This window comes from Trachinotus anak, unplaced genomic scaffold (assembly GCF_046630095.1).
Source record: "Trachinotus anak isolate AG129_WGS33_773 ecotype Australia unplaced genomic scaffold, CSIRO_AGI_Tana_v1 ptg000049l, whole genome shotgun sequence".
NCBI lineage: Eukaryota > Metazoa > Chordata > Actinopteri > Carangiformes > Carangidae > Trachinotus > Trachinotus anak.
In genome coordinates, this window is record NW_027273900.1 from 260,001 (window position 1) to 274,902 (window position 14,902).

The window sequence follows — 14,902 nt, forward strand, 5'->3', positions numbered from 1 at the left end:
GGGGGGGGGGGGGGGGGTGACATCACTGAAACACAGTGGGGGGTCACAGACAGGGATGGATGGTTTGATATCATACACAAGGCCAAGACTCCAGCTCCACCCACAGTACCAGACTCCAGCTCCACCCACAGTACTCGACTCCAGCTCCACCCACAGTACCAGACTCCAGCTCCACCCACAGTACTCGACTCCAGCTCCACCCACAGTACCAGACTCCAGCTCCACCCACAGTACCCGACTCCAGCTCCACCCACAGTACCAGACTCCAGCTCCACCCACAGTACCAGACTCCAGCTCCACCCACAGTACTCGACTCCAGCTCCACCCACAGTACCAGACTCCAGCTCCACCCACAGTACCAGACTCCAGCTCCACCCACAGTACCCGACTCCAGCTCCACCCACAGTACCAGACTCCAGCTCCACCCACAGTACCAGACTCCAGCTCCACCCACAGTACCCGACTCCAGCTCCACCCACAGTACCAGACTCCAGCTCCACCCACAGTACCAGACTCCAGCTCCACCCACAGTACCAGACTCCAGCTCCACCCACAGTACTCGACTCCAGCTCCACCCACAGTACCAGACTCCAGCTCCACCCACAGTACCAGACTCCAGCTCCACCCACAGTACTCGACTCCAGCTCCACCCACAGTACCAGACTCCAGCTCCACTCACAGTACCAGACTCCAGCTCCACCCACAGTACCAGACTCCAGCTCCACCCACAGTACCAGACTCCAGCTCCACCCATAGTACTCGACTCCAGCTCCACCCACAGGAGGATGTGTGTTGAAAAATCCAAAAGCAGCACCAGGCAAAGCCGTTGAGGGTGGGGGAGGTGGGGTTGCAGAGAGAGTTAGCTGTGGGCCTTTAGCTCTGGTGTCTCCTTCATGTCATACTGTGACATCTGCCACCCCGCCACACGGGTCAGAGGTCATGGGGCAAAACACACCCGATGACAGCAGTCAGGGACACACACACACAGGCTGCACACCAGAGCACACACAAACAAACGAAGTGGCCAAACCAAGCGAGGCAGTAAATTGTAATTACACATGGATATAGACCCACATGCACATTAAACACCCCAGGCATGTTTAAGCCAGAACCTCTGTGCAGAGTGACGCATGCAGAATACTGAGCAGGCAGCTACACACACGTGAAAAAAAGGAAGTTAAATAAAATTCAGCTACACGCAGAGAATTAAAATCATTATCATATCTACAACACAAGATCTGCCAACACCCTCAGTGCAACAACAGGTTACGTGACAAAGAGACATATGACAGAGACACATGATAAATATTCTGCTCATACAGAACAAAAGTGGGGCAGCCAAAGTGAAATAAGGAGGAAGTGCAGCTCTGGACTACGGCAGTTTCAGAAAACTTTCAAGGATTTCAACACTGAAAATGATGATGGCATTTTGTGGAAAATTACAACCCCCCCATGTTCAAAGGCATTCAGGCAGCATTTCGAGCTGACATAAGACACTTTTCCAAATTCTGTCTGATTTGTGAAGTGCTTTCAGCAGCAGGAGCAGCCAGCTAAGGCTTTTTCCAAATCCAACTCTGAGAGCGGATGAGAAGATTCATGCATTTCGGTAAAGAGGAGATATGAACAGGAATTAAGATGTAGCTAAAAGAAGTCAGAAGGCAGAAGTCAGAGACAAATGTTCCAAACCTAAGGCACTCCTTTGTTTCAAGATTAATGTAGGAGTAAAGAAATCGTTCTGTATTGCTCGGCCATATTTTCATGGGGCAGAGAGAAAAGAGAGAAACAGACATGAGCAAAGATACAGAAATTGCGTGTGCAGGATGAGACAGTGTATTTCAGCACCATGGACAGAGACTCAGAGGCTTTTTACTCATATTTCACATTTTGCTATAATTGTTAAGTGTGAGTGCTTTCACAAGCATGTACCACAAATTAAGATATTTTAAATCTGTTTCATCAAACCCCTCAGGATCATTCAATCCCACTCAGTTCTAAATGGCACAGAAAACGACTCCAGAGGCTTCTAATTCAGTCTCTAAATGTAAATCCATCTCTGTGGAGAAGCCAACTGTATCGCTCCCTTTGTCTCTGAGAAGCCGATCATGTTTTGTGAAGCTGTCGCTGAATGTAAATGTCTGGTTTTAACGTTGACATTTTGAAGGAATTTCCATTAATCATTTCATTCAAGAGACCATGAGATGCTGATATGAGGCATTAGAAGGTGTCTTCCTTACACTTTCTGTTTCTGATTTCCATGACTTCCTTCACAAAATAACACTTGCAAACAGTAGGTTATAATTAGATAATGTCAGGTTTATGTTAACTGCTCTACTGGCTGCCTTCCTTCAGCAACGCTACAACTGGAGCCTGTTTTTTTTAACCCATATTTTATATTTTTAAAGTTTGCCAGATTTGCTGTAAGCAGTTTCTGTTTGAAATGTACCCATGAATGTACAGACAACTATCACTAGATTATTTGATACTGAAGAGACCTCAAAAACGTGATGATTCTCAGGCAAGTTCTGGACTCACAAGGATTTAATTCTATTATTCCTAAACTGGTTTGTGGACTTTTTGACATCACATATAATAATATCTTTGATAAGTGAAGTTCACAGAGTCTAAAAAATATTTGTATAATGTCTGTCTTTAGATTTGTTATGATGCCTTTTGTTATTATGATTATGCATTTTGTTAACTGCCTTCTGAGGTCTGTATTCAGTCATGTTAAAAGACAAAACAAACCAAAACCAAATCTTCACCACCTGCTGTCTTTAACCTTCTTTAGTGGGAGTAACTGGTCGTATTAAGACAAGGTTTTTAGGCCTAAAGTTAAAATAGCAGGTCAATGAACAAAATGGGCAAAACTCCAATTATGCAGAAATGTCAGAGACAAAAAAAATTATCTTCTGATGTTCAAGGAGATTTATGAATTACATGTTGAGGTCTGGTGCAATAAAACAACATATAACACCACAGTGATTCAGTACCTGCACTGAACATTTGTCGACTTAACTCGTATGTCACACATCATGTACTGCTCTATCCACCCCCTCAACCTCCCCGCCTTCCCAGAACCATGCAGGGCGTTGAGGTCACAGCTCTCCTGCTGCCGAAATTTCATTGCACGGCCGACTGGTCCAACCAGGGTGGAACAGATTGGGCTGACTGAGAAGCTCTGAGAGTGAAGGGGCTCATGCAAAGCTGGAAAAAGCTGCAGTCTGAAGACAAGACTCCCACTGCACAATAATATCACTTGACCATGACCTCCTATAACAAAGATGGAAATATTCCAAGTCCTTCCTAGTCTTTTAGCTCAGAAAAGAGCTTGGCTCTATACTGTGGCCACAGTGTAGAAAAAGAGTAACACTGGTTGAAAAATGAATTTGGTTTCAGGATATTGTCACAGCACACTAAAATGTCTCATCTGTCAAATTCCTCAGTACTGTTCAGATAATTTTCCAGCGGGGAAAACGACTCCACAATTCCACAGATTCCGTGAGTAGTTAAACCTAAAGAACCACTCCAGTGAAATTCAAGTCTTGACCTTTGTCAACATGTTTATATGATATTTTTTATATAATATGAGACATATCATGAGCCATGGCTGCACATGTCCACCCTGAACTGCAGTGAACCAATGACAGGGATTCATATGTCATGGAACCTAAGGAACCAATCCTGTCAACTTGTGGGGACGGGGGGGCGGGACTAAATACACCTGAAACCTTGTCAGTACAGAGAGCCAGAGTTAGCATTAGCACAACCACTAACACTGTGTCAGCCACTGCCAGTTACAAGATAACAAACAACATAAACAAATAAAAGATGCTAACTATGCTAACGGTTCTGATCCGTCTGCTAGTCTCTGATTCTGGTCTCAACAGACTCCTCCTCTGAGTCTGGGTCTGACTGAGGCTCCAACATGAGGCTGAGTCTCTCTGATGTTTCCTCCTCTAACATCTTCATCCTCTCTGCTCTTTCACCTGGACACCTGGAGCCAGCAGGTGGTGGGCGGGGCTTAAGGCGTAGCAGGGTAGAACAGCAGGGTATCTTTACATAGATTAAAACGTGTCTGGAAAGAAACTTTACAATCATAAACAAACAGAAATACACAAAAGAAAAACAGGCTTAAGTGTGAACTTACCTGCTACTTTTTCGGGGCAGAGGCAGATCCTTCTGGTGAGAAAGAGAAAGAAAGAGAGAAAAAGAAAAGAGGGGAGAGCAGATACATTACATGGGTTAGATGAGTTTTACACACAGAAACCACAGTTTACTGGACTGTGGAAAAGACTGTAATGTACTGAGAATGTGATGAATTAGCATAACAATCATAATCATCTCTTAGATTACAGTAATCTTGTAATCTCTCAGTATAAAATGCAGCAGTTCATTTTTAAGACTGAAACTAATTAATTTTACTGATATAATTACTGTTATTAAAACAGGGAATTATCAAGAAGAACTTATAATTATAACACTTTTATCCATTTAAGTTTTCATTTCATTTTTATCACCTAATAAAAGTCACGGCTGTTGTTTTTGTTCTGAAGCACTTTGTTATTTCTTACTGTTTAGACAGACTGTGTATAAATCTGTTTACAGCATATTTAGATTTCCTGAGTTACAAAGGAAATCCAGTGGTTCCAGTGGTTAAAGTGAAGCAGTACGTATTTGTACCGTCCTTATCACAGGTGATGGTCTCAGTGTTGAACATGACAGTGAGTTTTATCCAAAACTGATTCATCCTCAGACTCATCACCTCCACTGCTTTAACGTCTTTATGTTACAAAATTACAATTTTTTCTTCCTAAATACTTAATGTTAGACCATCAAAGCGTCACAGATTTATACGCAAAGGAACAGAACTTATGCTGGACCACATTTGGCCACAGCGAATTATAAAATCACTGAGTCAAACTGGAATTTTCAACTGGTATTATGTGAGGCACCGTTTCACCTCCCAATCATAGTGGAAGCTGAAAGTCACCCCACTGAGGATCATGTATCTCAGAGTTAAAAAACACACCTTAGCAGCATTAGCATATCACATGACTCCCCCTACAGCAAAAACCTAAAAGAAGGAACAACAGGAACCAGTTTGTGATTCCTGTCTCAGTATCAGGGGTTTGTAATCTGATCTGTCCTAAGTGCTCAGAGGCTTCAGGAACCAGCAGGTTGAATGGAGCCAAAGTCAATTTAAAAATGTTGCTGCTATATTTATGGCACTGGGACACAACAGCAAAGACTCTGATGTGATTAGGAACAACAGGGATGGATCTGCACAGTGCTTGTTGCCCATCTATTCCCAGTTTGATTCCATTTAACACTTGGCCTCAGTAAGATCAGGTTACCACCAGTTCCTATTGTCAGTCTGTGCTGCGCTGCTTATTAAGCCATTTCCTTCAGTCCAGTGGCTCCTCTGAAAAGACGTTATCATTAGTTTTGTTTCACTCAGAGAAGGATTAAAGACACAGAGCCACGTCTGTGAAATGAAAGGAATTGAAGTGACTGAGATCCATGGCCAGACGACGAAATCAAACTCAAACATGAAGGAAAAATAAGAGAAACATTCAGAGATTGTAGCTGTTTTTTTTTCCAGAATTTCATCCTGTTAGACGAGTGCTCGCTCGCTCTCTCTCTCTCTCCCTCTCTGTCTCTCTCCCTCTCTGTCTCTCTCCCTCTCTGTCTCTCCCTCTCCCCCTGTATGCCCCCCCCCCCCCGTCTCTGTATAAGTAAACAGGCATTACGAACCCAAACAGAGCCGAGCTGATGAAACATGACTTGACAGCTGGAGCTCTCGTCTCCAAACAATCTCAGAACAAGCTTGGTACCAAAACTCTCCTGCTTTCCTCTCCGCCACTGTGAGGCGTTCATCCTCACACTTAATATAAAACTATGTGGAGCCAGAAGAGCAGCAGACACACTGTAATCAGTCAGAGCCTATGTGGAAATAATCCTGATTATCACTATCAGGAACCAAAGTGCAGCAGTAATCACATGGAGGAACTTCTACATGTTGGGAATTATACTTTTGACCTTTAAGCTTTTTGCTTTTCCATTTTTCTTTGTGCACAGACATGATGAAGTAAGATGTGATGTGTCTGAACCTCAGAGGTCCTGACAGACACTGGGTGAGATCCAGGCTGGAGGAGGCTGATGGATAAAACCCCCACACCTGCTCCCTCTCACTGTCGCTGTCCAATAGACAGCTACTTTACGTGTTGTTGCCATGTTACTGGTCACAGCATCAAGTGACCATGGCAACCTGTGACAGTTTTCACTTTACACACTGACACATGGACGTGCTGCAAGGCTTGAATTGTGAATGTGGACCTTCAGGTGTAGAGAAAGAAAATAAATTACACAGCATCAGGGTTTCTGCAGACAGTGTAGAGTAACAAAGAGGATCAGTGCACAGAGATTCAAAACCTTTCCCCCACTGACACAGACAGCTTGTCAGTGTGATCCAAATCAAGCTGTCATATCTGCGACTGAGTGTGATCTCTTCAAGGGTGAAACAGCTGTTCGTTTCCGATGAACATCTGGCTTTAGCCGGCCCCTCGTACACGTTCTGATCAGTTCATCTGAGAGAATCTTTTACATGTGCACAAATGTTTGCAAAGGAAAACTCACTCCGTCATTTCTGTCAGCGTGTCACAGATGTGATACCTAAAGGAGACGACAATAACAACGCACAACGAGCCTGCCTCCATTCAACGTCTGAACAGTGTTACTGAGACATGAGCCTGAGTCTGATATCATCTCCAGAGATTTCTAAAGGCCAGTCTTTGGACTTTTCATCAATAAAATCATCAATCTGGCTGTAAATCTGTGAGCACATCCCTCATCAAGCAAACTGATGTTTTCCTGCTTCTAAAAAACTGATCTTAAATCATTGGATGATGTCTCCTGAGGCTCTAAGGGACTCATGATGAGCAATTTTCACTATTTTTTGACGTATTATAGACAAAACAATTAATGAATTCACTGGGAAAAAAAATAGATGCATCAATAAAGAAAGAAATAATTAGCTGCAGCTTTAGAGACTTTGTGGCCTGTGTCACTTTGTTCAGTTCAGGTTGATCAAACTCATCTGTGACTGACTTTTATATGTCAGAGTGCAGCTGCAATCTAATAAAATAAATTGTGGAATCATGTTCATATTTATCCTAAAATCACATTTACATATTTTATCTAATTATTTATATGTTTATATTACAACTGAAGGATCATATGTCAGTGTTAGCCATGAGAGAAAATGATCCTGACATAGTCACAGTAATACTGATTTATTCACTGTGAGGACACCACATGGTGATAAGAGAAATATAACTGTAATCTCAGACCTGGGTGAAGTTCAACTGTTCACTTACACAAACACCGAACAACACACTGCATCAATATCCCACTGTGGGAAAATATGTGGAAATGGTAGAAAGGTGGAATGTGCCCCGACCAGCTACCTACCCCCTCACTGATACTGAGGGTACAGCTGAATTCTAATCAAAGAGGGAGAAAATGGGTGAACGTTGGATCTGGTGAACAGCCTCCACCTGTGCAGCCTGTTTCCTGTCTCGTCGACCACTCAAAGCATTTTACACAAATGGTTTCTCAGAGTGACATAATTAATTTGCAGACATCCTGTAGTGTAGACAGACCCACAGATGTCGACACATACAAACAAACACCTCGTTGGCACATTTAATCCGTTATACTCAACCTCCAGCTGCAAGTTTCTGCAAATGATTCACATTCTCCTGAGCCGCTACGCTTCCCCTTCCTGCTATCGCAAGGTTTTTCTTTTTCTTTTTTTTCTTTTTTTTTTTTGGTTTATATTTACCCAAGGACAAAGCGAAGTCCAACTGGAAACCAAAGAAAAGAAAAATGTTAATATGCTGCTGCTCTGGGCAGAGTCATGAGGCTTCTGTTCTGGTTCCACTGTCAGAACTGACAGCAGATTGCAAGGCAAATGTCACGCAGTGTATTCTTCAGTTTAATAGTCCACCAGCCTTCAGGTCTCACTTAAAAGCTCTGAATTCACTGGTCATTACTCTGAGGTCTAAAATCATGTAATGTCTCAGTAAAATCTACGACTCACTCTTAACTTTTATTCCTTTCTTCTTACACTGGATCCACTTAAAAACTTCAATAAGGGATTTTTTTCTCATCTTGTCCATTTTTGTCTGCTGTGGAGAGAAAGCTGGGCTCAGGCGTCCGGAACGCTAATTCAATCTCTGCTGCTAAAGTCCCTCAAATATCTAAAGCTGTTCCAAAATATACTCCGGCCCAGATCTGTTGCTTTGATGTACACTTTGCTCTCTCAGTACAAAACCTACCCTCTCTGAATAATACTGACATCACAAGGACAAGATGAGGCTGAACAAAGCAGTGGGCAACGCACTGAGTGACAGGACTTGCTGCATCTTCTGCAGTGATCACACTCTTATCCCTTGTGCTTAGCATATTGGAAATGGGCACGCTGCCCAGAACAAAATATTGGACAACTTGTGTGTGTGAGAGTGTGAGAGTGTGTGTGTGTGTGAGTGTGTGAGTGTGAATGTGTGTGTGTGTGTGTGTGTGTGTGTGTGTGTGTGAGTGTGAGTGTGTGTGTGTGTGTGAGTGTGTGTGTGTGTATGTGTGTGTGAGAGTGTGTGTGTGTGTGTGTGTATGTGTGTGTGTGTGTGTGTGTGTGTGTGTGAGAGTGTGTGTGTGTGTGTGTGTGTGAGTGTGTGTGTGTGAGTGTGTGTGTGTGTATGTGTGTGTGAGAGTGTGTGTGTGTGTGTGTGTGTGTGTGTGTGTGAGTGTGTGTGTGTGTGTGAATGAGTGTGTGTGTGTGTGTGTGTGTGTGTGTGTGTGTATGTGGTGTACTCCTCACTCCTACAGCAGAGAGGGATGACACACACAGTATGACTTGTGTTTGTTTGTGTGTGAGTGTATGAGCATATGGGTTAAGTGTGAGTGCGCTCCACACACCTACAGCAGGATAATCTGCACTGAGAGGAAAACGATTCATATCAGTGACACACACCTTCCCACAGTGGAAAACACAGACACAGCCAAACTAAACGGACTGAATGGTGACACAGATCACGACGTTCATCATTATTCTAGCTTGTTTTTATTTGACCCGGTTCATAACAGAGAAGGTGGGATACCTGCAAAGTCAAATATTCTGTGATTAATTTGAATAGAAACGTGCAGTAAGAGCCAGTAATGGACTGTGAAGTAAAGGCATGAAACAGCCTGAAATATAACAAATTTAGGGAGAGGGAGAGATAGAGAGGAGGGTGGGTGAATGAAAGGACATAAGAGGCTGCAACAACAAAATAAATATCCAAGTAAAAGCCCGGCTGCTGATGATCAGCCTGGTGTGAACTCATGCTCCACAGTCAAGTACAAGGTGCTCCTCTATCACAGTGTGACGGTGAGCCAGCATGAACACTACCAGGATCCTGAACCTGAAGGAGCTGCAGAGAATCAGACATCATCATTTTATTATCTACACCTGATATTTCCTGCTGTGACAGTATCACAATGTCCTCAGTGTAAAAGGAGCATCAGCATCTACTCTGAATTATCCTTCATAGATGAACACAAAACACAAACAATGCCCAAACACACACACACACACACACACACACACACACACACACACACACACACACACACACACCCTCCCTCCCTCCCTCCTCAGTGAAAGTAGATCCAGGCAGTAAAGGGATCCAGATATTGGAACAGCCACTTTAATGGGCTCTACTGTAGCCCACAGCTGCTCCCTGCTCTAGTCTGGTCTATAGTGCCCCCCATCCCCACCCCACCCCCCAGCCTCAAGCCCTTTCAGCCCGTCCTGCTGCTGGTGGTTGGTCTTCCTCCCTGAGGGCACACAGGGCTGTTAGGCCACCATTAGTCCTGTTAATGGGCCTGACAACTGCGCCACATCCTCAGCGTTTAGACCTCCTCTGTCTGAGATATGGATATCGACCACTTCGGGGGTGGGGGGGGGGGTCATCTGATATGTACATATAGGCATGAATGATGCGCACAAACACACACAAACACACAAACACACACACAAGATGCTCAGTGTAGCTGCAGCACAATCAACTGATGGATGGACACACACATTAACGTGCACTCTGCATCTGACTATAGTAAACTGTAGTTTGAATCAGTGTGATTGTCCTCCTGTCTCCTGTCTCCTGTCCTCTTGTCTCCTATCCTCCTGTCTCCTCTTCTCTCCTCTTCTCCTGTCCTCCTGTCTCCTATCCTCCTGTCCTCCTGTCTCCTATCCTCCTGTCCTCCTGTCCTCCTGTCTCCTGTCTCCTCTCCTCCTGTCCTCCTGTCTCCTATCCTCCTGTCTCCTGTCCTCCTGTCTCCTCTTCTCCTGTCCTCCTGTCTCCTATCCTCCTGTCTCCTGTCTCCTGTCCTCCTGTCCTCCTGTCTCCTGTCTCCTCTTCTCCTGTCCTCCTGTCTCCTATCCTCCTGTCTCCTGTCTCCTGTCCTCCTGTCTCCTGTTATTTGAACTTCAGTTGGACAGAATGAGACACTGAAGATGTGACCTGAGGCTCAGAGAACTTGTGATGGACACGTTCCAGTATTTTTTGACACATTTTAGTTTAGCAACTAAAAAACTAAAAACTAATTGATTAATCAATAGTGAAATTACGTGTTAGCTGCAGCTGGAGCTGAAAAATAGAGTTGATTTATGAATTTACAGCATTAATCAGCAACATTAAATATAATCAAAGGATTGTTAAAATAATTTCTTTACTTGACATTTTATAGAGCAAATGATTCACCAGGATTATAATCAGAAGACTCCCTGATATTTTTTAAATAACTTAACTGGTGTTAAGAATAAAATACTCCAGCACATAATAATGATCCACCTGTGAATTACGAGGCTACACGCAGACACAATCATCATATTACTGACTGAACAGAACTACTGTATCTCTCCCTGCACTTTTATCAGCTATAGAGAGACAGCGATTATCAAAAGCCGCAGTTTAAATGTCACTGAGATACAGAAGAGGGGGAGGTGCGGTTCAAGAAAGGTAAAGCTGTGGGTAGAGGAGGCAGTTCATCTTGTGTTCCTTAGAATGAAATGGTCCCTGGCAAACTCCATCAAAGACAAACATTTATCTCAACCTCTTTGATGCAGTGTCTGCACCAGGTCTTACAGGCTGCTCCTGTTCTACCGAACTCAACAACATCAGTGCAGGAAATCCTCTTTCACTTGTCTACGGTTTACAAATGATGAGCATCATCTACTGCAGATACCTCGGCACAATGTGCAGCAAAGTACTTTTCCTGTAAATGAACTCCCGAGGAAGCAGTGAAGGACTGGGAGACAATGGCCCTGCATAGTGAGCACGCGCCCACCACACAGACGCAGGTCTCCAGGGAAGCTTTTACCAGTGCCTCCCTGTGGCTGTCATACAAGATGTGGGCTAAGTGAACGGCCTACGTCATGCAAATGTAATAGAATAATCTACTCCACTGACTCCTTTAAAGTAGCCCACACTCTACATATGACTTGTACACATATTATTGTGAATGTAAAAACACAAGTCAGTCATCCACTGCACTTATCTCTGTCTGGACATAGACAATATGTCAAATACAAGGCTGTGAAAAAACTAGGGTTGGGTTGTCTTCCATCACTTGTCTACACTGTTTCTACTGCGGTAGCTATCTCTAATAAAGTGTATATCTCTAATAAAGTGTATATCTCTAATAAAGTGTTTATCTCTAATAAAGTGTATATCTCTAATAAAGTGTATATCTCTAATAAAGTGTTTATCTCTAATAAAGTCAATATCTCTAATAAAGTATATATCTCTAATGAAGTCAATATCTCTAATAAAGTGTATATCTCTAATAAAGTGTATATCTCTAATAAAGTGTATATCTCTAATAAAGTGTATATCTCTAATAAAGTCAATATCTCTAATAAAGTATATATCTCTAATGAAGTCAATATCTCTAATAAAGTGTATATCTCTAATAAAGTCAATATCTCTAATAAAGTATATATCTCTAATGAAGTCAATATCTCTAATAAAGTGTATATCTCTAATAAAGTGTATATCTCTAATAAAGTGTTTATCTCTAATAAAGTGTTTATCTCTAATAAAGTCAATATCTCTAATAAAGTATATATCTCTAATGAAGTCAATATCTCTAATAAAGTATATATCTCTAATAAAGTGTATATCTCTAATAAAGTATATATCTCTAATAAAGTCAATATCTCTAATGAAGTCAATATCTCTAATAAAGTCAATATCTCTAATGAAGCATATATCTCTAATAAAGTCAATATCTCTAATGAAGTCAATATCTCTAATGAAGTCAATATCTCTAATGAAGTCAATATCTCTAATAAAGTCAATATCTCTAATAAAGTCAATATCTCTAATGAAGCATATATCTCTAATAAAGTCAATATCTCTAATAAAGTCAATATCTCTAATGAAGCATATATCTCTAATAAAGTGTATATCTCTAATGAAGCATATATCTCTAATAAAGTCAATATCTCTAATGAAGCGTATATCTCTAATGAAGCGTATATCTCTAATGAAGCATATATCTCTAATGAAGCGTATATCTCTAATGAAGTCAATATCTCTAATAAAGTCAATATCTCTAATAAAGTCAATATCTCTAATGAAGCATATATCTCTAATAAAGTCAATATCTCTAATAAAGTCAATATCTCTAATGAAGCATATATCTCTAATAAAGTGTATATCTCTAATGAAGCATATATCTCTAATAAAGTCAATATCTCTAATGAAGCGTATATCTCTAATGAAGCGTATATCTCTAATGAAGCATATATCTCTAATGAAGCATATATCTCTAATGAAGCGTATATCTCTAATGAAGCGTATATCTCTAATGAAGTGTTTATCTCTAATGAAGTCAATATCTCTAATAAAGTCAATATCTCTAATAAAGTCAATATCTCTAATGAAGCATATATCTCTAATAAAGTATATATCTCTAATAAAGTCAATATCTCTAATAAAGTCAATATCTCTAATGAAGCATATATCTCTAATGAAGCATATATCTCTAATGAAGCATATATCTCTAATAAAGTCAATATCTCTAATAAAGTCAATATCTCTAATAAAGTATATATCTCTAATAAAGTCAATATCTCTAATGAAGCGTATATCTCTAATGAAGCGTATATCTCTAATGAAGCGTATATCTCTAATAAAGTCAATATCTCTAATGAAGCATATATCTCTAATAAAGTCAATATCTCTAATGAAGCATATATCTCTAATAAAGTCAATATCTCTAATAAAGTCAATATCTCTAATAAAGTCAATATCTCTAATGAAGCATATATCTCTAATGAAGCATATATCTCTAATGAAGCATATATCTCTAATAAAGTCAATATCTCTAATAAAGTCAATATCTCTAATAAAGTATATATCTCTAATAAAGTCAATATCTCTAATGAAGCATATATCTCTAATCATGTGAAGATCATCCCATTCAGGGCTAAAAGTGAAGCCTGATGCCACTGGCTTTATTTCTGTACACCTGTGTGTAGACGGACACCTGCCATGTATCAGCTCCATCACTGTGAAGGTGGTGTAAATGAAGCCTGAATGTGTGTCACCTGCGCTGTTGGACCGGGGACGTTCTCACCTGCAGCCTCCGTCTTCGGATGATCCCGGAATCGTCCATGGCGCGAATCCGGCTTCACACCTGTCGGAGAGTCTCGTGGTTTCCAGGTGACGTGGGAAGATGAGCTCCACTCTCGCGTGGTTTTCAGCGAGTCCGGCTCGGCTCGACGATTTACCCTGAAACCGGGAAACCGGGAAACCTGCCGGGGATCGGCTGCTCTCACACCGGCCGCCGGGAAACGCTCCTACCGTCCGCTCATTCCGCCGCTGCCGCGGTAAGAGGCGGGAGCGCTGCCGGGGATACACCCTGATGTTCTCCCGCTTTACCGCCTCGAAGCTCCAGTCGGTCGCTGCTGTGCTCAGGCCGACACCCCAGCCGCTGGACCCGGGCACAGACTCCCGACGAGGCGGCCCCACGGTGGGATCAGCGGGCTGTGCGGGAGCTGAGGTCCCGCCGACAGACACAGACCGACCCGGGATCACAGGAAGCGAACAGCCCTGCAGACATCTCCGCCCGGAGCCCTGCCCCTTAAAACTCCGGAGACACAACCACCACCATCCCGCCGTCCCGTCACAACGAGCCGCTGCCCGGCGGAGCTCAGAGGAGCTCCATCAGCTGGGGAGGTGGGGAGGTGGGGGAGCATCAGGGTTCACTGAGGCAGTCTGAGCATTAACAAAGGAGAGATCAGTGAGGATCTGTGGAGACTCGATACGTCCCTCTGATGAAACACACTCTCTCTCTGTCTCTCTCTCTCTCTCTCTCTGTGTCTCTGTGTCTCCTCTCTCTCTCTCTGTGTCTCTGTGTCTCTCTCTCTCTGTGTCTCCTCTCTCTCTCTCTGTCTCTCTCTCTCTCTCTCTCTCTCTCTGTGTCTCCTCTCTCTCTGTCTCTCTCTGTCTCTCTCTCTCTCTCTCTCTCTCTCTGTGTCTCCTCTCTCTCTGTCTCTCTGTCTCTCTCTGTCTCTCTCTCTGTGTCTCCTCTCTCTCTCTCTCTGTCTCTCTGTCTCTCTCTCTCTCTGTCTCTCTCTCTCTCTCTCTCTCTCTCTGTGTCTCCTCTCTCTCTGTCTCTCTCTGTCTCTCTCTGTCTCTCTGTCTCTCTCTCTCTCTCTCTCTCTCTAGCAGGTTGATCACATCACAGTTTCCTCCGGTGGACAGATTCCTCCGTTTCTCTCTCCATGTCCTCACTCTGCTCTTCTCCGGTGAAACGATGATTTCCTGGTGAAAATGATCAGAGGTTGTTCCAC

The 14,902-nt window shown here is 42.7% G+C and overlaps 1 protein-coding gene across 2 annotated transcripts in view; it reads right to left on the reverse strand.

The window, feature by feature from the left end:
- Positions 1-14,357, reverse strand: part of mast1a (microtubule associated serine/threonine kinase 1a) — a 63,018-nt gene extending 48,661 nt beyond the window's left edge. The window contains exons 1-2 of one of the 2 annotated variants that reach the window (XM_071473321.1): positions 13,684-14,357; positions 4,148-4,176 (exon numbers count right to left, since the gene is read on the reverse strand). In XM_071473321.1, the coding sequence (XP_071329422.1) occupies positions 4,148-4,176; positions 13,684-13,722 (68 nt within the window). In that variant the 5' untranslated portion in view covers positions 13,723-14,357. Of the gene's footprint in view, positions 1-4,147; positions 4,180-13,683 lie in introns of both variants that reach the window. The other variant, XM_071473320.1, reaches the window with a different exon arrangement.
- Positions 14,358-14,902: the final 545 nt, after the last annotated feature.